The sequence below is a fragment of the Trypanosoma cruzi genome, genomic scaffold, assembly GCF_000209065.1.
Source record: "Trypanosoma cruzi strain CL Brener 1047053517189 genomic scaffold, whole genome shotgun sequence".
Classification (NCBI taxonomy): domain Eukaryota; phylum Euglenozoa; class Kinetoplastea; order Trypanosomatida; family Trypanosomatidae; genus Trypanosoma; species Trypanosoma cruzi.
The window spans coordinates 52,684-79,261 of record NW_001849405.1 but is presented as its reverse complement, the minus strand read 5'-3'; the positions used below and the strand labels follow the sequence as shown (position 1 = coordinate 79,261).

The 26,578-nt window shown below is 48.8% G+C and overlaps 11 protein-coding genes and 1 pseudogene across 11 annotated transcripts, besides 51 other annotated features; all 12 read right to left on the bottom strand.

Annotated features, from left to right (window-relative positions):
• Nucleotides 1-913, bottom strand: Tc00.1047053506977.139 (hypothetical protein, conserved; the record flags this gene model as incomplete). The annotated part of the gene is made up of 1 exon (XM_806796.1): nucleotides 1-913. A coding segment is annotated over one exon (913 nt), but the record flags the coding sequence as incomplete, so codon positions are not given.
• Nucleotides 1-7,482: a sequence feature (heterozygous, non-Esmeraldo-like haplotype).
• Nucleotides 1,177-1,203: a microsatellite.
• Nucleotides 1,232-1,298: a sequence feature (A-rich).
• Nucleotides 1,427-1,446: a microsatellite.
• Nucleotides 1,704-1,800: a sequence feature (A-rich).
• Nucleotides 1,944-2,012: a sequence feature (A-rich).
• Nucleotides 2,046-2,081: a sequence feature (AT_rich).
• Nucleotides 2,238-2,291: a microsatellite.
• Tc00.1047053506977.130 (small GTPase, putative) lies at nucleotides 2,450-3,325 on the bottom strand (the record flags this gene model as incomplete). Its single annotated transcript, XM_806795.1, has 1 exon — nucleotides 2,450-3,325. The coding sequence occupies one exon, from the start codon at nucleotides 3,323-3,325 to the stop codon at nucleotides 2,450-2,452; it is 876 nt and encodes a 291-aa protein (XP_811888.1).
• On the bottom strand, nucleotides 3,952-6,771 carry Tc00.1047053506977.120 (hypothetical protein, conserved; the record flags this gene model as incomplete). The annotated part of the gene is made up of 1 exon (XM_806794.1): nucleotides 3,952-6,771. The coding sequence occupies one exon, from the start codon at nucleotides 6,769-6,771 to the stop codon at nucleotides 3,952-3,954; it is 2,820 nt and encodes a 939-aa protein (XP_811887.1).
• Nucleotides 6,103-6,127: a microsatellite.
• Nucleotides 6,823-6,880: a microsatellite.
• Nucleotides 6,934-6,965: a microsatellite.
• Nucleotides 7,191-7,220: a microsatellite.
• Nucleotides 7,319-7,338: a microsatellite.
• Nucleotides 7,432-7,508: a sequence feature (T-rich).
• Nucleotides 7,483-8,180: a sequence feature (haploid, non-Esmeraldo-like haplotype).
• Nucleotides 7,519-7,563: a microsatellite.
• Nucleotides 7,577-7,635: a sequence feature (T-rich).
• Nucleotides 7,659-7,688: a microsatellite.
• Nucleotides 7,799-7,823: a microsatellite.
• Nucleotides 7,968-8,013: a sequence feature (A-rich).
• Nucleotides 8,181-17,468: a sequence feature (areas merged during assembly that could not be assigned to a particular haplotype. This can correspond to areas where the two haplotypes were merged or to regions with more than two copies in the genome that were merged during assembly.).
• Nucleotides 8,618-8,656: a microsatellite.
• Nucleotides 8,752-8,773: a sequence feature (AT_rich).
• Nucleotides 8,848-8,904: a sequence feature (T-rich).
• Nucleotides 9,027-9,047: a microsatellite.
• Tc00.1047053506977.110 lies at nucleotides 9,531-11,015 on the bottom strand (annotated as a pseudogene).
• Nucleotides 11,396-11,416: a microsatellite.
• Nucleotides 11,570-11,657: a sequence feature (A-rich).
• Nucleotides 12,136-12,159: a microsatellite.
• Nucleotides 12,169-12,243: a sequence feature (GA-rich).
• Nucleotides 12,408-13,850, bottom strand: Tc00.1047053506977.90 (proteasome regulatory non-ATPase subunit 5, putative; the record flags this gene model as incomplete). Its single annotated transcript, XM_806793.1, has 1 exon — nucleotides 12,408-13,850. The coding sequence occupies one exon, from the start codon at nucleotides 13,848-13,850 to the stop codon at nucleotides 12,408-12,410; it is 1,443 nt and encodes a 480-aa protein (XP_811886.1).
• Nucleotides 13,986-14,027: a sequence feature (A-rich).
• Nucleotides 14,120-14,175: a microsatellite.
• Nucleotides 14,396-14,420: a sequence feature (AT_rich).
• Tc00.1047053506977.80 (hypothetical protein, conserved) lies at nucleotides 14,630-17,104 on the bottom strand (the record flags this gene model as incomplete). Its single annotated transcript, XM_806792.1, has 1 exon — nucleotides 14,630-17,104. One exon carries the CDS (start codon nucleotides 17,102-17,104, stop codon nucleotides 14,630-14,632), a length of 2,475 nt encoding a protein of 824 aa, XP_811885.1.
• Nucleotides 14,829-14,858: a microsatellite.
• Nucleotides 17,165-17,194: a microsatellite.
• Nucleotides 17,403-17,439: a microsatellite.
• Nucleotide 17,469, bottom strand: a sequence feature (areas merged during assembly that could not be assigned to a particular haplotype. This can correspond to areas where the two haplotypes were merged or to regions with more than two copies in the genome that were merged during assembly.).
• Nucleotides 17,470-20,393: a sequence feature (areas merged during assembly that could not be assigned to a particular haplotype. This can correspond to areas where the two haplotypes were merged or to regions with more than two copies in the genome that were merged during assembly.).
• Nucleotides 17,537-17,581: a sequence feature (T-rich).
• Tc00.1047053506977.70 (ATPase subunit 9, putative) lies at nucleotides 18,075-18,392 on the bottom strand (the record flags this gene model as incomplete). The annotated part of the gene is made up of 1 exon (XM_806791.1): nucleotides 18,075-18,392. One exon carries the CDS (start codon nucleotides 18,390-18,392, stop codon nucleotides 18,075-18,077), a length of 318 nt encoding a protein of 105 aa, XP_811884.1.
• Tc00.1047053506977.60 (hypothetical protein, conserved) lies at nucleotides 18,873-19,220 on the bottom strand (the record flags this gene model as incomplete). The annotated part of the gene is made up of 1 exon (XM_806790.1): nucleotides 18,873-19,220. The coding sequence occupies one exon, from the start codon at nucleotides 19,218-19,220 to the stop codon at nucleotides 18,873-18,875; it is 348 nt and encodes a 115-aa protein (XP_811883.1).
• Nucleotides 19,615-19,639: a microsatellite.
• Nucleotides 19,993-20,030: a microsatellite.
• Nucleotides 20,174-20,200: a sequence feature (AT_rich).
• Tc00.1047053506977.49 (ribosomal proteins L36, putative) lies at nucleotides 20,285-20,674 on the bottom strand (the record flags this gene model as incomplete). Its single annotated transcript, XM_806797.1, has 1 exon — nucleotides 20,285-20,674. The coding sequence occupies one exon, from the start codon at nucleotides 20,672-20,674 to the stop codon at nucleotides 20,285-20,287; it is 390 nt and encodes a 129-aa protein (XP_811890.1).
• Nucleotides 20,394-20,715: a sequence feature (areas merged during assembly that could not be assigned to a particular haplotype. This can correspond to areas where the two haplotypes were merged or to regions with more than two copies in the genome that were merged during assembly.).
• Nucleotides 20,702-20,728: a sequence feature (AT_rich).
• Nucleotides 20,716-24,475: a sequence feature (areas merged during assembly that could not be assigned to a particular haplotype. This can correspond to areas where the two haplotypes were merged or to regions with more than two copies in the genome that were merged during assembly.).
• Nucleotides 20,962-22,044, bottom strand: Tc00.1047053506977.40 (hypothetical protein, conserved; the record flags this gene model as incomplete). Its single annotated transcript, XM_806789.1, has 1 exon — nucleotides 20,962-22,044. One exon carries the CDS (start codon nucleotides 22,042-22,044, stop codon nucleotides 20,962-20,964), a length of 1,083 nt encoding a protein of 360 aa, XP_811882.1.
• Nucleotides 22,755-23,198, bottom strand: Tc00.1047053506977.30 (hypothetical protein, conserved; the record flags this gene model as incomplete). Its single annotated transcript, XM_806788.1, has 1 exon — nucleotides 22,755-23,198. The coding sequence occupies one exon, from the start codon at nucleotides 23,196-23,198 to the stop codon at nucleotides 22,755-22,757; it is 444 nt and encodes a 147-aa protein (XP_811881.1).
• Nucleotides 23,362-23,385: a microsatellite.
• Nucleotides 23,941-23,999: a sequence feature (T-rich).
• Nucleotides 24,476-24,665: a sequence feature (heterozygous, non-Esmeraldo-like haplotype).
• Nucleotides 24,666-25,116: a sequence feature (areas merged during assembly that could not be assigned to a particular haplotype. This can correspond to areas where the two haplotypes were merged or to regions with more than two copies in the genome that were merged during assembly.).
• Nucleotides 24,906-24,930: a microsatellite.
• Nucleotides 25,117-25,749: a sequence feature (areas merged during assembly that could not be assigned to a particular haplotype. This can correspond to areas where the two haplotypes were merged or to regions with more than two copies in the genome that were merged during assembly.).
• Tc00.1047053506977.10 (dual specificity protein phosphatase, putative) lies at nucleotides 25,179-26,578 on the bottom strand (the record flags this gene model as incomplete). Its single annotated transcript, XM_806787.1, has 1 exon — nucleotides 25,179-26,578. A coding segment is annotated over one exon (1,400 nt), but the record flags the coding sequence as incomplete, so codon positions are not given.
• Nucleotides 25,750-26,578: a sequence feature (heterozygous, Esmeraldo-like haplotype).

The window sequence follows — 26,578 nt, the reverse complement described above, 5'->3', positions numbered from 1 at the left end:
CCCCGGGCTTATCAAGCATGCGGAGGATGGCGTCCCAGTCCATCTTGGTCGAGCTCCGCTCTTGCAAGAGCTCGAGGAGGGGTATCGGCGAGATGGTGGCGCTGTGCTGTGTCTTCGTCGGCTCCCTCCCGGTCAAGGACATCAGTGTATTGTATGTGTTGATGTCAGAAGGTGCGCTTCCCTGCGAGGCAAAAAAACCCAACACCTCCGCCACATCGCTTTCCGTAAAGGCGTGTGGAAAAAAGCTAAGTAACTCCCGGCAGTCAGCCTGGGTTGCCACACACGCGGTCCCAAGCTCTCCTATAATCTTGGAGAGACTAACATGCGTGTCGGCGACCCCACTGTTCGGGAACAACGTCACGCCGTTAAATGCACTTGACAGCTGTGTGTCTAGAGACTCCATGCCGCCCGCCTGTCGTGCCAAGATGCCTAAGGCCCACATGCTACCATTGTCATCCTTCAATGTGGCTGGAGAAACACCAAATGTGTTCAAAAACGCCGTTGCCGCCTCCTTGCCTTTTGTGCTGCCAAGAAATAGCCCCATGGCAAACTGTAGCTGCTGCGTGGGCGAGAGTTTCAGATCCTTTACCATAAGGTTGGTGAGTACTTCGTTCGTCACCTGCGTCGGTGACTCCTCAAGGGCGGTGGCCACCAATGTGAGGGCGTTGCTCTTCTCCAGAGCGGTGCTCACAAGTTTGGAGGCAAGAGCGCACTTTTCTTCGTTCTGAGGAGATTTCCGCATGGCTGAAACTGCCGCCATAATTACAAAACGGTGAAGTTCAACTGACTGCGCGGCTAGTTTTTCTAATGTCTGTAGGGTCGTTTGCAGAGTACTCTTAGTGGCTGCTGCAATAAGGTACCGGACGGTGGCCCCGCGAGAGCTGCTAATGTCGACGGTGTGCTCGTACAGCATCGTGCAACGAAAATAACGGAATTACGACTAGTTATTTGCGAAATCCCTTATTGATACACTCGTCGTGTTGCCAGTGATTTCTCTTCTTCTACGAGTGTCTTGCAATCCCGGCTGTGGCTGCCGCTGTGTCGCCTTATCCGCCTGTGACCCCACACACGCACACCCCACTGATACCCGCTCGCTTCTTTTTTTGTTTTTTGTTTTTCTAATGTCCCCCTCCCTTTTTTTTGTCTGTTTCAAATTCCTTCTGCACTTACTTTTCTTATATGTATATATATGTATATATGTATTGTTTTTTGTTGCTGTTTTTGTTATCGTTTTTGTTTTTTTGTTTTTTTGTTGTTTTGTTGTTTTGTTGTTTTGTTGTTTTGTTTTGTTTTGTTTTTTGCCGTTTTTGTTCTTTTCAAATGTTCCTTTTCTCTTCGTTTCACTTCTTAGTTTCTCCGTTGAAATGGGAAAATAATAGGTGCCTTACAGCACGTGTGATAATTACGCCTTTACTACAACTCACTGGACAGACAGACAGACAGACAAGTCAGTCAGTCAGCCACTGTAATGTATGTATATATGTGGATGTGGGTGTTTGTGTAATATACGTAAAAGAGTCAAAGGAAGAGAAGAGGGGAAAGGGGGGCAAAAGTTGCAGCCGGACGACACGGTCAACCTGACAATTCCCTGTGCTGCACTGTACTGTGCCGTATGTATGTTTGTTTGTATGCGTCTCTGCCTGTTGCGGTTGCGGTTGTTCCTTCAATATATATATATATTCTGTTGCACGCGTCCCTGACCCTTTTCTTTTCCTTCTCTTTTTTTTTTGTTTTGTTTTGTTTCTTCTTTCTTTTTTCTTTTCTTTTTTTTATTTTAATTTTTTATTTTTTATTTATTTTGATTTAACCCCCTGAGAAAAAGAAGGGGGAAAAAAAAGGAGTTCGTGTGTGTGTGTGTTTTGTGTGTCCCTTCTCCCTCCCTCCCTCCTCTGTTTTGTTGGCCCCTCTGCTGCGGCTGCTGCAGCGGCGTGTGTGCGTTTGTGTGTTTTTGCTTCAATTATTATTTTTATTATTTTTTTTTTTTTTCTGATTTGTTTTTGTTGTTTTTATTGATGATGTGCTCTAAGTTTCCTTTGGACAAAAGCAAATAAATCAAAAATAAAAAATAGAAATAAATAAAAGGGGGGATTTCTTCTCCACAGCAGCAATGAGTGGAAGAAACGGGACAAACGAAAAGAAACGCAGAGTTCTGCAGGACGTTTTTTTGGGGAAAAGGGGACTGCGAATGTGCCGTCACTGACAGGAACTGTACACGTCATCCTCTCACTGGATCTCCCATATATATATATATGTATCTACACCCACACACATGTATATGTGTATTTTTATATGGAGAAAAGCCGCAATAAACACATAAATATATGGATGGGTAAATGGATGTACGCACCGCAGATGAGTAGTCAAAAAAAAAAAAAGAGGGGCAGCAGCCATTTCCCCTTCTCTCTCTCTCTCTCTCCTTTTTTCTTCATCGAAGAATTTATTTCCCCCCTCACCCGCAGCAGCCCAAAGACCCACTCGATCCAGACGGTCTCCTCGCGGTATGGGTTGCCGCCGCACTTAAATTCACCGTGGCAGGCCCCGGCCTACGCGATTTCTGGGTGCCACTACACGTGTAATCCTCACCAGAGGGGGCGGAGACACCCGTTGCCCCACGCGCCGCAGGACGATCACATGCATGACTCCCCCTTTCGGCTTTATTCTGCCCGCCAGCGGCCAGCCGCTCCTCTTCCCAGTCATCCTCAATGCGAAGAAGACCACGTCGCTTACGCCGACCTCTCGCTGCGGTGACTGCAGCGTTATTCGTGCCGCCGGTGTTCGTAGCCCCACCGCCACTCCCACGTCCTCCCGATGCCGTCGCTACTGCCGTCGCCAAAGCCTGAAACGCCACCGCCACATTTTCGCCTGTCTTTGCACTCGTCACAAAGTGCAGTGCCTCATGTGACTTTGCAAACTCCTCCGCCTTCTCCTTTCTAATATCGCGCTCCTCCTCACGATCGGACTTGTTGCCGCAAATTACAAGCTGAATCTGGTCCCCCACAACAGCCCGGAGCTCCCTAATCCACAGTCGCACCTTCTCAAGGGTGTCGGCATCCGTGATGTCATACACAAGCAACGCCCCGTCAGCATTTCGGTAATAAATGGGACCAAGTGCGTGAAACCTTTCCTGCCCCGCGGTGTCCCATACATTGATTTTCACCTTGGCACCGCTGCCATCCAGTAAAGGCACGTCCGCACTTGTGTACATGCTTGCCTGAATTGTACTACTCTGGTTCTCGTCAAAGGCATCGTGCGCAAAGCGGGAGACCAATGACGTCTTTCCCACGCGTCCCTCACCAAGAAGAACCACCTTGTACCCAGACGCCATGGACCTGGCTCGGGAAAGTGGCGTCCCGGCCACGTGTCTCCTTTCCTGCTACCACCAGCACTCAAAGACGAAGTGGCAGCGGAAAGACAAAAAAAAAAAAAGGAAAGGAAAGAAACAGCGGTGGGAATTTGCCACGCAGAAACACAGGCATAAAATAAAATGAAATTAAAAATGGTTCACGAGGCTTCTCCTCCTGTTATGCCCCATAAAATTAAAGATCGATATCACGCAGTGTATTCTGACAGCCGCTTAGTGAACTCCTTGCGGCTCCGTTTGTGTGCTCCCACCCAACCGCCCCACGCAGAACCAGCGGCGAGTTCCAAAAGATCAAAGCGGAGAAAAAAAAAATCAGAACAACCAGAAGATAAAAAAGAACAAAATGGCGGCCGTGCCCGCCGCAAACCTCATACTCCAGGCCCAGACACAGATGACGTGACGCAGACAATGGGCCGTCGCCGGGTGTCGGGGAAAGAAGACGGACGGGGGTTTAGCTGGGGGGACTTTCAGAAGACACAAAAGGCCCACCAAAGCTAATGATGACAATTGTGCGTCAGGCAAAAAAAAAAAAAAGAAAGCGCGTACGTATGCATGCAGAGAAGAAGCTGACAGGGCCTGCCGTGGTTCATTTACCGCCTCAGATGCACAACGCGCAGCCCCTGTTGATGGAGAAGCTGCACCGCATCCTGCTGAAGCCGCTGCTCCTCCGCACGCTTCTCCTGGTACTCCTCCTGCTGGTCCAGCGCATACAAAGCCTCCTGCAGCCGTTCAATCTCCAAACAGGCCGAAGTTGTCGCGTTCTCTGCCGGTTGTCCCACAGCGGTGGCCTGCGGGCGGTGCGGGGAAATATGGCTCGTTACAAGATCAAACCTTACAAACGATGTCCTCACTTTCATATGTTTCTTTTTCAAATGTGCGCCGCCACTTCCGCTATCCAACCCCCGCGGTGCATGCAGAATCTTTTCTCTTTCCTCACCATTTGTTAAACCAAAACGGTTTTCATCGCTCTCGTCATCTCCGCCTCTCTCATCATCAACGTCCTTTTCCTTTTGTGCATTGGAGAGTTGCCACTTCAGCGATTCCGCCTTCAGTGCAGCATGCAACGCGTAGCGGGTCTCCATATTTTGTCGCACCTTCTCCTCCAGTTGCGCCTGCATCGCAGCGCTTTCTGTGATGTGTTCGTTTGTTCCATTAAGGCCGCCCCTTCTTCCCCCTCCTACTTGAGCCCGGCGACGCAACGAGGCCCACAGATCGGTAAGATGCTCTCGCACCCCGGTCGCACGAAAACGAATGAAGACCTCGTTCAAATTCCCCCGAGCACAGGCATCACCCTCCCCTTCTCCGTCTTGTGGTGGTTGCCACCATGTCATCTCGTCTTCCTCGAGTGCCTTTAAAGCCGCCGCATGAATTCGCTGCTGCCGCGAGGACGTCTCCTCCAGTCTCACGGCTCTTGCCACCAAGGAACCTAAGCGGGAAAGCTGTTGTGTGGTTTCTCGCACGCGTGCTTCGATTCCAAGTAAATGCTGCAAGCCAGCGCACAACTGACGGTAGACGCCATGGTGCGTAGGGTGACACAGCTGAGCATCAAGGACGGAGTGCAATCCCAAAGAGACGGTTTGTTCCGTCCGCTGATGCAGGGCACACTCGAGCCGATTCATAGAAAGCGAAATAAGATGCCGCATGGAGAGTAGACGGCGCGTGAGATCAGGCAAGCGCATCACAGGCGCGTCCTTTTCATCCAACAGGGTGGGAAGAATCTGCCGTATTTGCTCCAAACGGTGCGCAATGTGCTCCTTCTCTACAAACGACGCGGGCGGCCACGGAACTGCCGCGGGGAAACAACGCAGCAGCGATTCTCCCTCAGGGTCTTGCGGTTGTGCAAAGGAAACATACCCTTTCTCCACCCCTGGGTCGAAACCATCATCGTTTGGATTACAGTGATGCACATTGGGGTGGCTGCTGCCTTCATGAATGACGGGACCCTGTTGAAGCAAAAACCCGTACATACTCTGGAGCTGCACATATTCGGCCACCGCCACAAGTCGATATTCCTTCGTGAGCCAGAGAAGCGATAGCAACAACTCATGAATAGAGCCACGAAGAGGGGTCTGCACGTAGAATGCGTCTCGTCTATACCCTAGTCGGGCAAATGTGCTAACCACAAAGTACCACAATTTGATCGTAGGAGGCACCGCAAGTCGCTCGCGAAATGGAGTCGAGCGGCGTCGGCGTCCATCAACCAACTCACCACGTCTTGAAGATAAAAACGATGCGTGTATTCCTTCTTCCACCACCTCGTCCAACTCGGCGTGGCGGCGGGAGCCTCTTGGAGCAGCATGGACTAAACGACCTTGGGAACCACAGCCCGATCGTTCGTGTTGTTCCTGAGGCCGATTCCTGTTCATTCCTTTCGATGCCGCTCGCGTGCTCCAATGAAGTTTTGTGGGGAGACATCTGCGGCCTGTGTTTTCTCCTTCCCCCGTCTTCCCACCTCTGCCCTCTTCTTTCCCTGGAGATAATGATGAGGAGAAGGATGTGTACACATCGTCGTAGCGGTCCTCCACACCACCAGAAAGACACTCCAAATCTCTCGAGGTGTGTGTGAGGTCAGAACTCGAAACTGTGACGCAGTAGAACAATGCATTAAAGACCACTTGCCAGAGACCATTGCAAAGCATTTCGTCGCTCAGCGGCTCCTCTGCGTTCCCCGACACAGCACCCATGGCTACCATTTCCCGCTGGTAGTATCTTACAAGGGCCTCGACAAAGCCAAAGATGCTCTCCTCCTCCTCGTCCTCCTCCTCCCCGTCACTTCGCTCCACTGGTGGGGCTGAGAAGTCTGACATTTCGCTGCCCAACGATCTCCACGCGTGGCCTCCCGCCCATTCCACCGGCTGATCGGCCCCAAGTGGGGGCAGCGAAAAAAATCCAAGGGTGGCCCACACATCGAGCGCCACAGTCCGCACGCAAGACGCGTCGTGCAACGGATTTGTCGCCGTCTTCTTGTCTCCAGCACCCTTCTTCACCGAAGGCGCCCTGACCGACGGGGCTGGAAAAGGTGGACGAACACTTTTCCTTGCGACAGCAGACAGAGGACTACGTGTGGTTGCCCTCGTTGCTATCCGTCCTCCCAATTCGGCCATTGTACTGAAGCTTCTCTGCTCCCCATCCCTCTCTAATACCAAAGCGTCACGCGCAGTCTGAAGCACAGACGACGCCTCATTATCCCGCAATTGGCGCTCGTCGGCCAACTTCTCTGCCAACCCACGGACCTCACGCTCAAAGACTGCAAGTGCACCAACAAAATCATCACAGTCGGTTATCTGTGGCGTGCTGCCATCTTCCCCCATGGCAGCCCCTTCTTCATGCAGACTGCCAAAGCCGCCAGATGATATGACAGGTCGCACATGAGATGGGCCACTTGTCTTGCCTTTATTGTCGCTGCTCATTCTCAGCTCCTTCCCTCCCGCTCGTTCAGCCACACACACTCTCTCTCCCTCTATATATTATATATATATAAGTATATATTACGTATATGGATAAAATCCATGTATACATCTCCCGAAGCAAACAATTCAAAAAGAAACAAAAAAACAAAAAAAATTCAGAAAAACACCAACAACAACAACAACAGCAGCCACAAAAAAAAAAAAAAAAAGGAGGGACAAGACGCAGACACACACGCAGATACACACACACAATTTCAGTAAACATCCATCCACATGTGCGTAACATAAGCAGAGATACACCACAAAACCAAAAAATTTGTTTCCTCGCAGTAACAGTCACCGGGTAAATGGCAGTAGCAGACGTCTGCCTTTTGGATCATTAGCAATGTTATTAGCGAAGAACAAAGAACTAGATCCACAAAAAAAAAAAAAAAAAAAAGCAAGAAAAATGAAAGGAAAGTCCCACACACAAAGACACAAAAAAAAAAATTTTTTACTTCTAGATAAAGGGATCAATTTGGTGAGAGTGTAAAGAAGCCTCCGTACCCACACACACACACACACACATGTATGCATATTATATATGTGTGTAGTGGGCTGTGCATGTACATATATATATATATATTATACATACGCAGAAGAAGAAGGGAAGAGAAGCGGCAAAAACAATAAACTTCACACACACAAAAAAAAAAAAAAAGCCAAAGGCAAAGGCAAAAATAAATATACAAATAGAAGAGCCCATACAATAATAATAACAACAACAACAACAAATAATAATAATAATAACAAAGGAATAAAACTCAAAAGAAAAAAAAAACAGAAAAAAGACTGAGAAGCAAACCAAAAGAAAAGAAAAGAAAAATAGCGCCAATATATTTATGCGCTCTTTTCTTTTTTTTCTTTTCTTTTCTTTTGGTTTGCTTCTTTATTCCCCCTCGCCCCCCTTTTGTTTTGTTTTCCCCGCATTCTCTTTTTCTGGCCTCCGCTTTCCTTTTGTCTTTCCGAGAGGCTCCTTGTACGTGCGAAAAAAAAAAAAAAAAAAAAAAAAACACCCCCCATGGCCACATCACATGCCCACGCCCCAGTCGAGGGAGAAAGAAAGAAAGAAAGGCGCATGCATGTAAACCCTATACATTTCTCGCGCACGCACACCGCGCTTACCCGATCGCGCGCAAGCGGCAAATAACACCCCCTTTTTTTGTTGTCGTTTTCTTTTTTTGTGTTTTTTTTTGTTTTTTTGAAAGGAGTTTTCGCGGGGGGACCAAAAGTCATCGCCGCCTCTCCACGCACCCAAAATCATTTCATGCAATAAAAAATTAACTCACGGGTCCTCACCGTCGAATTTCGTTCCTACCCCCCGGTCCCTTTCTCCACCCCCCCCCCCCGCCCCTCGTCATTCCCCTGTTGTGTCCTCCTTTCATTCCTTCCTTCGTTCTCTCTCTCTCTTTCGTTTTGATTTCCGTTTTGCCTTTTTTTTTTACTGCTGTAATTCGTTTTACTGTTCCCCGTCTCCCCTCCCCTTTTCAACGCCGTTGCCGCCGTTTTCATCTCTGTGGTTGTTGTTTTCTCCACCCCGCCTACGCAATGAATGCCACACGCAGACAACAACGGCGGACCCATCAGACATGTGCACTGCCGCCAGTCCACCCCCCTCTCTTTTCCTCTTTTTCTTTTTCTTGTTCAGCACCAAAACACACATGCCGTGACGTGCAAGATAAAAGTTGCAAACAGAAAGACGGCGGCGCCTCCGTCATAGGCAACCACAAAATACTTCAAGAAAGTGTGGGAGAGGGCCAGAGAACCATTACAAAATACATACATAAATACACACAGAGACACACACATAAATAAATAAATAAATAAATAAATAAACATATAAATACAAGAAGAAAAAAAAAAAGGGAATAAAAAAAAAGTCAGTGAAATAAAGGGGTGGAAAAGGGAGGAGTAGAACGATGACGACTACACAGAGGGGCCAATATATAAATATATAAATATAGTCTCCATATAAGAAATCAAACAGTTCGTGCATGTGCGTACACATATCTATGTGTACTTTTGTACACACACACTAAAAAAAAAAAAAGAAAAGAAACAGAATGTAAAAAAGAAAGGAAAAAGAAAAAAAAAGGCAAAGAGAAACATACATGCTTACATATTTCTCTTGTCATATATACTGCCTCGCTCCATCTCTCTTTTTATTACTCGTCTTGTTCATGTTGCTTCAGTCAATCACTCGCTCTGTGTGAATGTCTCTCTCTCTCTCTCTCTCTTGGTTTATTTGACTCGAATCCTTTACACCACCATTGGAGTTTCGCTTCACGTTCCTTTTCCTTTTAATCGTGAAAGGAATTATCACCGGCCTGAGAAAAAATTGTTTGTCTGTTCCTCATTTCTTCTTGGTTGGACGTCGCCCCCAACACAAGACACTCTCCTTTTATTTAAAGAAAAAAACTCATCACTTGACAATTCAGAAGGCCACACAAACACTCAAACAGGAATACCGTAAAGTAAATACCAGCAGGGGTGGCGATACGTACTCCCCTCGTGGTTCTTTTTTATTTTTATCTGAAATTTATTTCTTTTTGTATCTCTATGTCTGTATATTTGGTTCGTTTTTCCGCGACTGTTGGAATCCGCTGAGTTCCCTTCTTTTTTTTCTTTTTGTTTGTTGTTGTAGTTGCCTCATTTCTTCCTTCGGCGTTGTCGCTCAATACACAGGAGTGTATTCGTATTATGACCAATACCGACTTCCACTAACTATTTGTGCCTTTCAGTGCTGTATGCTTGTTGAAAAGATGGTGGCCGTGGGAGTGGTGGTAACCGCTACTGCCGTTGGCGCCCCGGATACCCCCGTTGCCACCACTGCCGTTGTGTTTGGCTCCGGCCCCACTGTTGTGACCGCCACCACCGCCACAGCAATTGTTCTTCGCCCCGCTGCCGCCCATGCTATTTTTCACAATATTGTTGCCGGACCCACCGATGTTGCTGCTTGCAAAATGATTGTTGGATACGTTGTTTTGAGCGGCTTTGGGACGAACGTCGTAGATGCGAAGCGCTCGTGTCACCGCCTCTGACGTGTGTGGTGGCCCCCCTTGCGGTAGGGCACCGGTGGGAATAGGTGAGTCTCCGTCACTCCGCCCATTTTCCGGGTTCCCAGGAAAAAACATCTGGTCACCATGTGCAGCGCTGTTCGTGGTGGCGGCGGCATTAACTTTGTTTTCGAGGCCCCATTTTCCTGTAGAAAACGTCGGCGGGGACACACTGGCGCCTGTAAACGATGACGCCCCACTTCCGCTGTATATCAGTGGGCTCCTGTGGGGGGCGATGCTCGGGGATTCATCCAAAGAACGGGTGGCAACGGCATGTCGCTGCTGGTCGCAGATGGCGCGGAATTCCTCGTCCGTGACTTCACCAACAGCGAGCTGCGTTGCGGCGTAGCATGTGTCACCGACGGTGATGGTACGTGTTCCAGGCGCCACATTGGACAAAATAGCCATAACATGTGACGGTGGCTGAAGACGCAACTCGCACTCGCGGCAGATGTGTATGTTGTTGCAATCTTCTAAGTAGCGGCAGCGGTGAGAAAGGTGAAGTCTACAAATAAGTTTGGCAGGGAGATCCAATAAAAGCTCACGATCATCGTCCCTGTCGTTGGCTGTGGCCTTTCCAGGGCTTTTGTCTGCTTCTCCCGCCGTGTCCCTAATATTCCCTGACCTGCTATTGCTTCCTTCCTTCAAGGAGAGTTGGGGATAGACTCGCTTCTTTGGGGAAGGCACACTATGCGCCATGAAGCGAAGCAGACCCACTGTTTGAGCCACACGATCTGTAGAAATTAAGTCGCTTGAATCATGTTCATTGTCCCCAATTGGATTATTATTATTAAACGACGCGAATGTATTTAAAACGGCTTGTCAAGACAGATGTGTCGTGAGGATCATCGTGTAGCCGGCAACAGGTCGGGGCATGTAGCGCCTCATGGCGCAGCTGCGGAATGGCGCTGGGAAGCACATGCGCCTGCCTGCACCACTGGTGACGACAGCGCCCCTCCAAGAAGGAAATGCAGAGCGAGGGTACAGTCCCTGTGGTAGCCGTGGCCTGAGTGTGTACAAGCTGCGACAGTGGCACACGTAGTTTGCGTGTGAGCGGATCGAGCACCCAAATCCATTTCTCACCTTCATTACCCTTCTCTCCACTATCCCCGCACGTATTCGCGTTAACATCGCTTTTGTTGTTCATGCTGATAATGTTGTTACCGTTGTTCTCAAAATGGCCGCCATAATTTGACACCTTCGTCGAGCCGCTGGCTGAATAAAGAGGATAAAAGTTGTTGTGGTTGTTGTTGCTGCTGTTTGAGTGCGAAGTGATGACCTGTCCATCGTCGGCGGCGCCCAATGCACGTGGTTCACTCACACTGGAAAACATGTAACTCAACTCCGGCATACGCACGCTGCTGTTGTTTGCCGATCCTCTTCTTGTTGCTTTTCCTGCTTTATTTTCTTTTTTTCTTTTTTCTACCCGTGCGTCGCCTAATCTTGATGACGTTGATGTGCCTCCTTCCCCCTCCTTTCTTTGCAGGATCCTCCAATGAACGTGAAGGAAAGAATTGTCGCCGTCACTTTATATATATATATATATATATGTGTGTTTGTTTACTTATGTATTCAAGTATGTTTTCTCCCCCGCCGTCTTCTCCTTCCTTCCTTGCTGCCTCCACTGCCCGATGGCGTCCACCGCTTCTATGTCAATGCTTCCACCCCCCACCCTCAAAGACAACACCCTGTCGTCTTGCCTGTCTTATTTTTCTTGTTTTTCTTGTTGTTGTTTTTGCTGATCCTTCTTTTGGTTTCTCCTTTTGTTTTGACTTTGTTGTTGTTGTTGTTATCGCCACAACCCCTTATGCCGCACACAAAAAGAGACAAAAACAATGAGAACAGTAGGGGTCAAAATAAAAAATAAGAATAAATGAGCCCTGCCTGCCCCTCCCCTCCCCATGACACTTCACGGGGCACTCGCATCCACCCCGCCGCCCAGTGGGCGGCTTCCCATGTGCATTCCCCTCGGTCACAAGAGTGCCCGCCTCAGCCACCCATTCTCGCATTCACACGCTCTCACCACCCTTCTCTCCTTTTTTTTTCTGTTGGGTGAGGCAGGGCGCATGCTTCACAAAGACGCAAACACTCACAGAGGTAAAAAAAGCCGATGGGCACATCGTGAAAGAAACGCAAACAAAAAAAGTTTTCTGCATGAAAGCATCAGTGGAGTTGCCTCACCACCTCTTCCGCCGCCATTTAAATGAGACCATCCGCAGGGATGCGACGTTAGACATCACTTCATCGTTGCCTTCTTGTCTGTTTGTCATTTTTTTTTTTTTTTTTTTTTTTTGAATGCTTGTTTTTTGCATTGCTTCTCTTTTCCTTTTTACCTCTCCTTTTCTCTCCTTCTCCTTCTTTCTCTCTTGCATTTCCTAAGTCAAGCCCGCCTCCTGTGCCTTACCCTCCCCGTTCCCTGGATCGTCCTCGTCATTTCATTCTCTTTCCATTTCTGCTTGGTTGCTCGAGGAATAAAAAAAAAAGCGACGTGCACGGGTGTCTATTCACAGTCTCCTCCATGCGTTCCCTTCACACACAACATTACAGGGTCACTGCCTGCTGCGCCCGCGCAGCGGATATATTGTGCAGCATCCGCTCCTTCACAATGAGGTGTGACGCCTTGTCCAACAGCGCTACACTTCGTTCCACCGCCTCGTTCCAGCCGTTGATGACTTCCGTGGCATTCTTTTTTGCCTCAAAGACCACCAGGCCATCCACACGGTCCATCTTCGCATAGAGCGTTTTGGAGGCCACCATCATCATGAGGAACTCCTCTGTGTGCTCTGGCGTAAGGCCGACAAGCTGGGCAAGGCGGTCCAGGCGCAGACGGCGATAAAAACGTGAAACAACAAGGAGGTCGTGTTCACTGCAGCGGCTTCGCAGAAGCAACTGGCGATCCTCGTGACCCGCAAGTTGTGGATGGTTTGCGCACAGCGTCTCCACTTCCCGAGCAACTTTCTCGCGGATGAGCTCAATGCTGGTAAACCGCTGCAGAAGATACTGCAGTTGTGGGATATCCTCCAGCTGCTTCTGTAACTTAGTCGTGATGCCCTGAATGGCAGCATTGCGCTCGGCGAAATACGTGGCGGGAGAAAAGGCGGTGCATTCGGCGAGATCCTCCAAGGCCTTTGGGGTGGCGTGCTCGGCAATAAGGTAGTGCACAGCCATGCTGCTGAGGGCTGCGAGCTTGGCGCCCTCCTCGGTCTCCGTGAGGTATGTCTCATACCAGCAACGCGCCACATTGAAGTACGATTTACGCTGCGTGTAGTAATGACGCATGAGCTCAAAGTACGTCAACTTGGCCTCCCGCGATTCTGCACGAGCCAACGCACGGTGGTTAATTCGGCGCGACACAAGCGGTGTGTGTTCATAGTCCTCCAACTCCAGGCAGAGCCGGATAAGGCAATTCAGTGCGTCCAGCTTTTCGGCACGTGGCATGTTGGTGATAGTTTCAACATGTAGCCCGCTCAACAAGTCACACGCCGCACGTTTCTGCCCTTCGCTCTCCATGAGTTTTGCCAAGTCAATGGCAAAACGAGCATGTTCGAGCTCTACATGAATCCTGCTGTCTGTCAAGTGCACGACCCGCTCCAGCACTTCTCGGCGACTCTCTTTTGGTAGTGAGGCGTCGGATATCATCACAGCGCACTCCGCAATCATTGCACTTTGTGTCATTTTCGTCTGGCCCCGTTTTCGCATGAGCATCTCAAGCACAAGCAACATTTTGGCGTAGTCACCCTGCACACGGTAAACGCGGATCACCTCCACAGCAAGCCGCTGGGTGGAAAGTGCATCCCCACCGAGGCGAGCAATCTTCTCAAGGGTTAGTAACTCGTCTACAAGATCTTGCAAGCTCTTATTGGTGCTACGCAGTAACACAGGAATGGTGGTCGCATTGATCTTTTCAAGAAGGCTCGTGGTGGCCTCGCTGTGATCTTCTTCTTGCTTAAAACTGGCCCCTCTCCACTCATCTACATCCGCCATCCTCTCCTGAATTGTCTTTCCTCTCCGAGTAAATGTCCGTATATCTTTTGTCTTTCCCTCCCTATGTATATGTTCCCTGTACAACGGTGTTTGTGTTTTGAATTCCTCTCCGCTTCAGTCAACTTCCCCTCAAGGTGTTTTCGTATTTGTTTTTGTTTTTTTTGTGTGTGTGTATTTTCTTGGCCCCAATCAAAAAAACCTCCTCCCCTTCTTCTCACTGATTGTGTTTGGCTCTCGTTGCGTGTGAACACAGCCACTGAGCAGCATTCAAAAGAAATGATAAAAAAATAAAATTTAAAAATAAAATGAAATGAAACAAAAAGAAGAAAGTTCCCAAAAGCAAATGGAAAAAAAAGGGACGCGTGTGTGTGTGGAGTCCTCTCCCCTCCCCCAACTCATCCCCCCAAATGCACGCACGCAAAGGATGAATGCATGCCCGTTCACAAAAGTCTATTTTTGTTTTCTTACTTGGCGTCTGCCTGCCGGTAATTTTCTTTTTGTTTTTTTTTCCCGCACTTTTTTTCTCGCGTGTATTAAACGGAAAGAATTTATTTTTTTTTTTTTTTTTAAGGGCCCTTTGCAACGGGAAGCGCGATGTTTGTGGTTCGCTTTCCCCACTCTCTTTTATCGCCTGCCCGCATGGTCGTCGGCCAAAGAAAGAGGGGACGGGCTGCTACTCTCTTAAAAGTTCGGTTGCTTTCTTTTTTGCCCATTTTTATCCTTGAATGGGAGGAGACTGTCGTCGCTTTGGCCCTCCCGTTCGTGGTGGAAGTGGACGTTTACCGGGCTTTGGCGGTGGGATGCAACAGGGCAGACTCGTACTCCGCGAAGGCAGCGTTGGCATGCGCCCGCCGTCCCAGCGTCATCCAGTCCGGCAACAATGCGGGCGTCGCCGTCATCTCTTCATCCTGGTGGGGTCGTAATGTCCCATCACCGCTCCGCCCCGCGTGTTCTTCTTCTTGCTGTTCTTCTTGTTTTTGTTGTTGCTGCTGCTGCTGCTGCTGCTGCAGGGAGGCAACGGCGTTGAGGTGTTGAAGGGCACCTGTCACCACTGCACTGTACTCGTTATTTTTCCGTAGTAAATGCTGCGTCCATGCGTTCGGGGCATATTTGGTGCGTAACGCACGCTCCACCCGCAACTCCGTTGGCACGTGAACAAATTCTGCCCCCACTTCATCCTCCTCACCTTCTTCGTTCGCATTGGTATTCTTGCCGCCGTGACTTCTCTTCTGGCACTTTTCCCCACCACCGAGCACATGGTTCGCCAGCCGGCTCCTTACGGCGCTCTCAAGCAACAGCCGGCCACGTGTGGTGCTGTTCACAATCAAGTGGCCAGTTTCACGTGAGGCCCGCAGTAACAAGGCGACGACCGTCACGTCTTCCGGTGATAGAATTGCGCCCACCTGGCGAGAGAGTGTGACGGCCTGCAGTGCCACATCCGTCACGGCGGTGGCCGCCGCTCCGTAGAAGAGACTTGCCGCATTGCTTGTTTCGGTGGAAACGCGGAGTGCGTTGGCGAGACGACCAAAAAGCACACGAAGGCCTTCTTGGCTGAACAGCTGAAGCGCTCGTCGTATGTGCCGCGGGTTCCAAGAGACGGCGAACGGTTCGCTTCCCCCCACGGTGTTATTTGCCCCGTCAAGCAAAAACTTAAGGCCGCGCGTGGCATTATGCCATTGTTTCACCAGCCGCGTATGCACAAACGGTGCGGTCTCAATCGCAAACACGTTGACGGCAACTTTGTTATTTTTTCCCCCTGACGCCGTTTCCTGCGAAAAGGTCGCCGCTAACGCGTAGTGCAGACGGATGGGTTCCCAATTTCCTTCAGACTGAGAATGAGTCAGCAATGCCAGGTCCTGCTGGAAGTGAGCAGCGGTATTCTCCTTGTTATCGTCATCATTATCATCCCCATTGGCAATCCTTGACACGACGCTGGGAAGGACAGTGTGGCACGGCTCCGGGAGGGAACACCATGTCGCGCTTCGGAATTCTTCCTCTGTGTAAGGCCCATTCTGCAACGGTAGCTCAGCGTACTCGAAAAAACGCCACCACAATGACTCGTTGTTCTTGATGATGCCATTGTTTTTCACGTTGTGTTCATGTTGCCCATCAAAATAATCATCACGGCGGCGGCGACTCACCAGCACAACGTGCGTCTCTTTTTCTGAGCAGTACATTGTTGCCAGCGGCACTCGTTGCGCCGTCATCCGCAATGGCGCAAAGGAAACACAGTTGAAGAGACTCTCGGATGATGATGAGGATGATGACTCTGAGGGCACAAGACAAGTCATGTGAAGAGCAAAGGCAGTTTTATTATCAAGGGCAAGTATCAGAACGAGGATATGTGGCCCAGCAAATTCGACCCGTTCCACTGTTGCCCCTGTAGGCAGTGAGATTGACTGAGGGTTGCTCGCTTTCATTGCTGTATCCGAACTCACAAGTTTCATTACCCGACATGTGGGGCTGCCCGCGGCAAACACAGCCGCGTAGCAACATGAGCTCTCCATTTCCTTCCCTGTCGCGCTCGAGAGCACCAAAGTGCAGGTGCTGTTAGCCCGTGGCGCGATCCGGCCTCCTTCAACCTCCACCTCCTCCGATGTTGCTTCCAAATGCGGAGCAAACGACACCGTGACACGAATAAGCCGACCGGCGCCCGTCAAAAGCAGGCACGAGGTCGCCGAAAGAGCCTGAATGCTGTGAACGTCCTCGCTCTCAAATTTTGTCTCGACACGATGGGCTTTTGTCAAGAAGGACCGCCACTGACGGTTCTCTCGCCTTGCCACACGGGGAACCTCCGCCCTGGAAGCAACGTGGAGTTGTTTCCTGCTTCCTCTCTTTCCGCCTGCGTTGCTCTCAAGAAAGACAACAGTGTGTGCACTCAGACAACACACATCACACACACGCCGTCCGTCTCCCAGTGAGTCCGAGCGGACGGCCCACTGCAATGCCCAGGTGTCGCAGCGGAAGACACCCACGGCAAAAAATAACTCCTGCGACGAGGCATCAGCTACGTGAGAGAAGGCAAGTGCCACATGCTCTCCGGCAGCAATTTCATTCGTGTCGCCGTGTGAGGCGTGCCGTGCGCGCACTTTCTTGGGTGTTGGAAAAGCGCTCCATGACATCAACGACGGGGGTGACACAAGACCGGTTGGATAAACCGCCTGAATCGTCGCAGGCGGGCGCCTTCCGTAAATGTCCATAAATGACCCCCCGCAGGCCACACGACCGGTGGATGACAATTGCACGAAGGACATTGAATGTTCAATGACTCGTTTATATACACCTGTGCCAAGCCCAACAAATATATGAAACTCTGTGTTTGTGTGTGCGTGTGTGCGTGTGTGCCTCTTTCTTCACCTCCCACCTTTTTGTACACGCACGGATACGTATATGACATGAATAAGATAACGAAAGAAGAGGGGGAGCCGAGGCGTCAACGGAATGCACGTGAGGCAAAATCAAAAAAAAAAAAGGAGGGAGAGAGAGAGAGAGATGCCATGTCCATCGCCCTCCCACTGAAGAACGAAAAACACACATGTGCAGAGAAACACCAAAAAAAAGAAAGAAAAAAATAAAAATGAAAAAAAAAGAGGCACCTTCCCATTTTCCTTACTTTCGCTATTCCTAGGTGCGACCAGCACAGTAACCGACGATCCCCTACGCGGAGGAAAAGAGATCTGCAGATGAAAAAGAGCAAAAGAAAAAAGAAAAAAAAAAAATAGAGAAAAGAAGTCAACCCGGCAGGAACGACAAGGGGATTCGCCCGCCCACCGACAGCTACTCACTTCTTCCTCTTCTCTATAATTACACTGCTGGGTGTGGGGCACGCACACGCACACATAGGTGGATTTCTAACAGCCCTCCGCCCTCCCACTACTTCTCTTCTCTGCCTTCTTCCCCTCTTCCTCCTTATTTCCCTCACCAACCGGGCGATTTCTTACATTTTCTTCACTTCTCCTCCCCTTTCCTTTGACGGCTCTTTGGGGAGTCCTTCTTGTCGTCATAATTTCGCAATTCTTTATCCTTCTTGCTTGTTGTTGCTGTTTCCCCTGCAATAAGTGCGTGGGATGTAATTCTCTCTATCTCTCTCTCATTTCCACTTGAAGCGGTTCCCCTCATGCGATCCTCCCTTACTTACATGTACACCTCCACGACAATTGTGCGAGTCTTTGTTTTTATTGGCACATTTATCGTCCACACATATAACACACATCCTCCTCCACTCTACGAGAAGAGCATCAGGAAGGCAAGCATGAGTGCGAAGAGACCGATAGCTTCCGTCAGGGCAAATCCAAGAATGGCGTAGTTAAACAACATCTTCGTCAAGTTTGGCTGGCGTGCACAGGCCACCAACAGGTTGCCGAAGATGGTGCCAATGCCAAGACCGACACCCGCGAGTGCGATGGCGGCAAGTCCCGTGCCAACGTAATGCAGGCCCTGCACGGAAATGGCGACGGTCGACGCCCTACGCACCACCAAAGCAGATGGAGACGTGGCAACCGCACGACGTGCGACAGGCTGAAGAGCGAGGCGGCGCATCATCTTTTCCCGTTTCTTTCAGTAAATATCAGCGTGTAATTATGTGTACAAGGAGCTGTATTCCCTTCAATTCCCCTGCAGATTCGCAACAACTGGTTTAAACTAAAATTAACAACAATAATAATAAGTAGTGGTGGGGCAAACTTGTAATTAAAACCAAAGTTAGCACCCATGAAAATCATAAGCGTTTAAAAAAAAAAATTTTCAAGGAAAACAAATACTTCAACGCCAGCCAAAAGACGCACAAATGGCACCGTAAACACTGGCAAAGAGAGAGAGAGTGAGTGAGAGAAAGTGCAAACTTCCTCCCTCTCTTTCTCTCCCTCCTCTCACTTGCACACATGCCAATTTCCCGTACACTCCCAAAAATACTCCTGTGTGAGGGTGCGTGTCATCCCTCGCCTTACTTGCAGACGAATATTCCCCGGACTGCTGTGCCATTCCACTAACCGCGCCTCCACCTCCTCCCTCATCCTCCCTCCTCTATTGGGGGCCAGCAGTCTCTCCCTCATTAAATGCGGCCGTGCCGTGGTTTGTTCTCTTTACCACCTCTGCCGTCCAAACCGCCTCCGCGACAACTTCGTGTCCAAACACATACCTCATGTCCACATATGACTTGCCAAGGCCAAAGCCACCGCCCAACGCCGTCACCGCTATCCGTGGCCCGACGTTTCGAAACACGATAAGCGAAAACGCAGCGCCACTGAGAAAGCCTAGGCCACACAACTTAAGGGTATTGTCAATGGCATATCGCCACTTCTCTGCCTCCGTGAGGGACTCCCGTGGAAGCAGAACCTTTTCACTTGCCACCGTAGAGACGCGTTGTGTCATTTGGTGGATCTGTAACTGTTCCGCCTCACGCCCCTTCGCCGATATCACTCACCCCACCCTGTAAGACTACCGCGTCCCCAGCAGTCTCCCTCCTCAAGTACTTGCCAACTTGTCCCCTTCCTTCTGTATTGTTTCTTCCTTTCTGCCTTTTTTCCCCCCTTTTTCGATTCCACTTCTCCTTTGGGTAAAAAGGAGGGAGACTCCAACGACTACTTCTTTTTTTCTGGCTGTTGTTTCGATCAATGAGAGAAGGTGTAGAAACAGGGCATATGATATCCACGCATTTCCCCTATTCATAGTTATTTCTTCTTCTAAACCCCCTCAAAATCAATTTATTTTCTTTTTCTTTTTTCTTGTAAAAATAACACATAAATTAAGCAAGACGTTTTTTTTTTTGTTGTTGTTGTTGTTGTTGTTGTACGTATACATCTTCTTTGTCACACTAAATGCACACACACACACTTCACAAGATCTGTGTCAGCCTCGATGAGTGAGTAACGAGGCAGAACGTCTGTGGGCCGTGAGTGGCATTAAGGAATTGACGTTCGGCCTGCATGTCTCCGCCACTTTACCTCCCACTCTGTTTTAGAAAACTTTTGGTGCCACTCGAGAAGATCCACCACCACCATCACAACACCGCCAACTCAGCAGCTCAACAAAAAAAGCAAAAGGTGCAGTGCGGCCTCATCGCCCCACGCTGGGCCATGTCTTCCCCCATACCAACGCCAGTGCGGTCTCCACTTCTCATTAGAATGGGGCAACAGACACACACAAAAAAAAAAAAAAAAACGAGAAAAAGAAAAAAAAAAAGGTTCCAAGTATTTGCACAAAAACAGAAAAAACCAAGGTATAAAACAGAACGACAGTTTATGGGCAGAAATAATGCACATCCCAAAAAAAAAAAGCCAAAGAAAACAAAAATGGATGAAACCGTTGTAGAACGCCCCACAAGCAAAAAAATAAAAATAATAATAATAAAAGAAAAAGTGAGCATGCACATATATATATGTACAGAAGGAAAACTCCCAGAAAAGGCCAAAGACGCATCGTTCCCACACAACGTTTTACTTCTTTTTGGTCTGGTGGCGAAGGGCCTCCTCCATCTTGGCACGTCTCTTCTTGGCGGCCTTGAAGTTGCCAAGGCGCTTCTTGCAGAACTTGAGTGCACGCTTGTCCTTGCCAACGCGCAGCAGCTCCTGCACGCGTCTTTCCATGGGAGAAAGACCGACAAGATCCGTGATGATCGCCTTCACCGCCCGCAGTTTCTTGTGCGGAAGGGCGTAACGATCATTGGAGGAAGGGGCGCGAGCGCGGCGGGTGGTCTTGTGGCCCTTGTTGAATCCAGCAATGATGCCGGTTCGCGGCGCGGGGGCCTCTGCCTTTGGAACCTCTTTCTTTCTGGCGGGCATGCTCTCCTCTTCAGCAGAGACATCCACATGACAACAACAGTACATGTGTGCAAACAACAGAGGGGAAAAGAGAAAAAAAAAAAAAAAAATTTTTTAATTGTGTGTGGGAAGACGAAGTGAGAAGAAAAATATTTCCATTAAAAACCCACCATTTGAGAAGGAGTCCACATTTGAAAGATTTCCGCCACCGCCAGAAGCAGAAGCGGCAGCAACATCCTGTCCATCACACAAGAAGGCAGTAGAAACAGAGAAGAAACAGCCCTCCAAAGCCGCAAATAAGGAGCAAACACTGTGTTACAAATCGTTCGCTTCATTGAATACCCAATTTGACTTCACTTGTCAGCGAGTGAAAAAAGTGTCCGCACCGCCACGCCCTCGCTGAATTTCTCCCGCAAACGCCCTTCAATTTTTTCTGCCAAAGACGTGTCAGCCACGTGTTCCCGCACAAGTCGCAGCCATTTTTCACGTGGGAAGGTAACACACCCCAGCACTTGACTCTTGTAGGCCATCGCCATCCCCAGGTCCCACACCTTGCACCCAACAGAACGCATCGCCTCTCCGGTGACCGCCAGCTGCAAGGTCCCCGAACCGCTTAAACTGTAAGCTCCGGTCGCGGAGGTGTAAATATCCCCAGCAATGAAGCCAATTTCGGCGGCAACTAAATCCCCCTCTTCTACATGGTCACCTTCGGCAAAATCACGCACACGTTCGTCCGCCGTTTTCGCTTTCTCGCGTGAATCGGCACCGTAGCAATGACGGCGAACAGTCACAACGACAATTTTGGTGCGATATCGCTCCTGGTTAAGAAACATATGGACAAAGCAGGCACGAAGGGCACGGCACATCCAGTTTTCGCCGTGTTGGGAGACAATAAGAGAGAGTGCTGGGGCAATATCCTCTTTGCGGTTGATAAATACATCAAACGATCTCGCGCGGGTCATTTCGTTTCTTCCAGATAAATATTTTTTAGAGACCTGCAGAAGACCAACCTGAAATTTTCCCTCCTTTGCATCGTTGGCCATAGGAAAGCCCTCGACAGGCGGTTCAAGTTGCGTCAAGCATCGGTGATAATGCAACTTTGGGGCGAATATGTATCGGTCACCGCCAGCTGACAGGGCCAGTGGGAAAATACCACGCTGACACGCCGCATCGATCAACAGAGGACAGAAAAGAGGAGAGAATCCAAGTTCCTCCTTTCCACCTAAGCCTGAGAGCCTTTCTGAAAGAGTGTCAAGGTCTTCAACTTTTGTCACAGGCGGCAGCCTCATTAAAAGGAATTCGATTTCTTCGGGGAATAATTGAACAAGCGTGCGCACATCGTTGCTGCTGGCAACGTCCCGCACCTCCCGCTCCATGTCCACCATGGGAAGATCATCCCTGCCCCTCTTTTTGAAGTGTTTTCTCGTATGTCGCATCAACCAAAAATTTTCAGTAAGAAAACACTACAAAAAAAAAAAAAAAGGCACAAAGAACTCCAAATGCATCTCCAGAACAAGAAAAAGAAGAAAAAAAAACATATTTCCGGATAAGGAGAGAAAAAATCGGTGGAAAAAATAAAACTAAATTCATGTCAACGCCACAGAGTCTTCTCGCCCCCCCCAAAGTTGATCAAGAACGCAACTGACGAAACGCCCTCCATGCTTCTTACTTGCGTCCCCCCCACCAGACCCATAAATAAATGTATATCCCTGCTCTTCCCCATTCGCGAGAGTGAAGTGACACGCCTGTAGATGATTCCCATCCGTGTGGCGCCAGCCGAATCAATAATATATGAACAACGCGATAAAACGAACACGCTGTGTGGCGCTTATGGGATGACCACCGCGGATTTCTGAGGCACGCCGTCGGCTTTGCAAATGAAGGCTAATACGTCAAGAAAACATTTTATCTTTTTGGTAGATGAGCGTTTTTCCACCGTCACTCGCCCATTCCTCCCACCCCCTCATTTACACTCCCCCAAAGGCGTTACTACTCAGGAGGATAAAAAAACTGTGCTGACTTGAGTGCCATCGACACAGCAGGTCTGGAGACAAGCAGATGACAAAAAAAAAAAAAATGAAACATGCTAAATCCTCACAGTGCCACTCTTCGCTCCATCTCATCGTCCAAAGAGCGTAAAGGTAACTCAATGAACAGCAAGCCCCCACTCAAAGCTCAGGTCACGAAATTTAACCTTCCCGTCCTTCACCACCAATGACTCACGCACGCGACTTTGCGTGAACCGTGTCAACCAGTTTCCAATGCCCGGGATCGACGCCACTCCACCCGACAGAAAATGCACATAGCCACGCCGCTCAAAGGTATTGGCTGTGAGTGCCATCACCCGTGATGGCCATGTAAGACGCAAGGCAGAACGCTCATTGTCAAATACAGCGAGCGCGGCATGGGGACCACGCGCTACACCCCAAAAGTTGGCGTAGTGCACCTCAAGATCCATCAAACTGCGGAACTCCTCCAACTCTCTGTCATCCTCGGCGGCAAAAAAAGACTGTGCAATGGCCAAGTTATCCCGCAATGTGCCGCCCGGATCATCCACCAGGAGTCTCAGTTTTCTAACACTGTACGTCATTGAGATTCCCCTCGTGGCAGTGCCTTCCTCCTAAAATGTTTCACCGCCCGGATAAACAGGCCACGTCTGATTAATTGTGTATATATGAAAAAAGCGAGAGGAAGCGTTGGCGTCCTGCTGCTTTAAATACATGAAAACCAAAGTGAAAGAGAGAAATAGCAGAATATATATATATATATATACATATTAAAGTATTGCGCTGCTTTAGTGAAAAGAAAAACCTTTAAAAAGGCTGTGGAATTAAAAAAGCAGCAAAGCAACAGAGTCACTCTCGCATCCACACTGCCGCTATATCAACAAGATGCATACTCTCATTATCACAATCAACGGGTTTTCCCCTTCTCGCCATCAAGGCGACTGGGGCATGTTTGCCAATGCCGCCTCTACAACCGCCTTCAGCGTCTCTGTCGGTACTGCCGGTGTGAGTGGTTGCCAGTCCATCTGCCCTGCCTCGTCTCTCGGCACTCCGCGGCCCACCGTCGGATCATCCTCAAAAATTTCCCCCTCGTCATCGAATACAACGTGTCCCTTAGACATCGCGACCGCAATGGAGAAGAGCAATAAATCGCTAACCACAGTAATTGTGGTAAAGACAATGAAAAAAAAAGAAAAAGAAAAAGGAGAAATCGTAGAGAGTGACGGTGATAAATTTTTTAAAAAAAGAAGATGAATTCGTAAATCACAAACAAATGGTAGGCTGTGCGGCTCACAGCAACCAGTGAGGAAAAGGAATGATACACAGAAACAAAAAAAAACACGAAGAAAAAAAAAGAAAAGAAAAAAAAAAGAAAGAAAGAAAAAGCGAATTTCATCCAAAAACGGTAGATAAAAAAGGCAAGCAACAAGCTGTCAAATCCCTGCTCCAGACGGCACACTTCCGCAGCCCCTTATAAACACACACACACTCTCTCTCTCGCTCTCAATTCCACAATTACTTGCGCCTCTGCAAATTCGTCTCTTTTTGTCTTTTTATGTCTGGAAAAAACGGAAAAGAGGAATTAATTATTTCTATCCCCTCATTTGTGACGTTTCTTTTCTTTTCCCCCCTTCCTTTGATCTGATCTCCCGGCCTATTCCAAGAGTTTCCAAGCTGCATGCGTCCTTTTTCTTATCCCCACTTTTGCATTTTTTGTTTTCAATTATTATTTTTTTTTTAGCGTGTTTATTCGTTTCTTGCGAGCAGTTGGCGTACCAGCGTAAAGGCGTAGGAAACTTGTCCTCCCATCCCGTTTTTCCCACCATTCTCACCAGCCCAAACCTCCACACCCCACATATTCAAAAAAAAAAAAGATGGATGGCGAACAAAAATACGCAATTCAGCTGCTGCCTCGTCCTTTTCACTCTCAAACTGCACTCATTTTGGCTTCTTCATTTCGTTCACTTTTGGGTTTTGTGTTGTTGTTTTTTAGCCCCCACTCTTGTGCCAACGCAGCAATAAGTAAGCCTCTTTATTGTCTCGCCTCACCTGTCTTGACCCCCGCGATTTACCCCCCATCCAACTGTGTGCCGGCATCAACGGCAGTCAATGATGGCTCTGTCCCCACTCCACTCCGCAGAAACACGCGCACGCACACACAACTTTGTCGTTTAATTTGGGAAATACATATATAACCGTAAATCCATTCACAAAGGAAGGGTGAGTATGTAGCCAAGCATGAGCAAGCAACGGGAGAAAAAGAAACAGAAGCATGGCGCACAAGCACACAAATACATATATATATATATATATATAAGGAGTAAGAAAATTTAAAAAAATTGACGGTTAAGGCATATAATTGGTCTTCAGAGGTATTTACAATTTCCTTGTTTTCCCTTCTTTGGTTTCCCATTCATTCTTCGCCTTCCTTCTTTTTATTTGGGAGGCTTTCGTCCAATTATAATACAAGTATAGATTATCTCTTAAATACAAATTTTGATCCGGAAAGCAATAAAACAAAATGAAATTGGATTCAAACAAGCAAGAGATAAAATTTAATACATCTAAGAACGTCTAACAGAGGATATAACCAAGGGAGATTGGCGACGAAGTATCCCGCTCCCTCCTGTTTTTGCGGCATTACTTCCTCCGTTTGCATTGCGGCTGTCGGAATTCTCCAATCTAACTCCACTAGGCGAGGCAACTCGCACTATGGCTGAATTTGGTCGACCTGCAGGGGAACCGCGGCGGGAGCCCTGTGGACTGTTGCGGAGTGAAGACCGCTGCACCACAGATGGCGATTCTCGTGACTTATTGCTGTCCCATGCAGAAGCCACCCCATTCCCTGGCTGCGATCGATGCGGAGTGATATTTTTGTAGCTCGAGAGACGAGCTGAGGCTGCAGGTGACGCGGAAGTGAGGCTTCCTCCAAGTGCATTTGGACTAGAGGTACGTGTTACAAAGGTGCGAGCTGCCCTTGAGGCTACCAGGTTAGATGTAGCTCGCATTCTAGAATTGGCCTCCGATGCACTTGCAGAGGAGGGACGTTGGGAGAGACGAGAAGGTTTCTTATCATGCGTGGACGCAGGCAGTGGAGAGCCTTTACGGTACTTATGACTGGAGGTAAGTGCTGCAAATGGTGATCGGCCCGGAGCGTGAACTGTGTTTGGCGGTGCAATGTGGCGGGAGTCCATTCCCCCATAAATCCCTCCTTCCAATGTGGAGTGTCCACTTGCCGTGCGCGCCGCTGCTGATGAACTGTTCCCATCCAGCATGGAGGCACTGCGTCCTATTTTTGACTCCGAGCGAACAGTCAGTTCCTGTCGCCCACGCGGGTTGGTGCGTGGATCAGACTCTGCACGGCGGCTGCACGGAGTAATGCTGCGACTCATGATACTACTGCAACGGTGCCAACTGCGTAATGACACGGAACCGTGATACCCAAGAAAGTGATTGCTTGAGTCAAGCTGCTGCAACGACTGTACATTTACAACTGGTGTTCCAGATTCTGAGTCCACATGTGTTCCTTGCTTTGTATCAATAAACACAATGCGTTTGCTCTTTCTAGCCGGTGTTTTTTTACGCAATTCAATCGGGTTTCCTAATTCCACTTTACTCGTACACAACCTGTACAATCCATTATGACCCTGAACTTCAAATGTCAGTCCATTAAGCAATGTGTTGCGGAGCATCCATTGATCATTATCTAAACCAAACTCTGAGTCGTCTACATCGGGGTCAAAAACATCACGGTCTACAGAATTGCGTTTGGCAAACATACGAAGCTGCCGCAAGAAATGTGGCTTGATACACATGTCCTTATGTGCCATCTCAAGAAACGAAAGGGCATTGTCAAGCTTCCAGCCATATTTCACAATGAAGTATGCCGCTATCAGCGCTGGACTACGTGACAAACCAAAGTGACTGTGCACCAAAACGCAGTCGCCTGCGTCAAGAGCTTCAT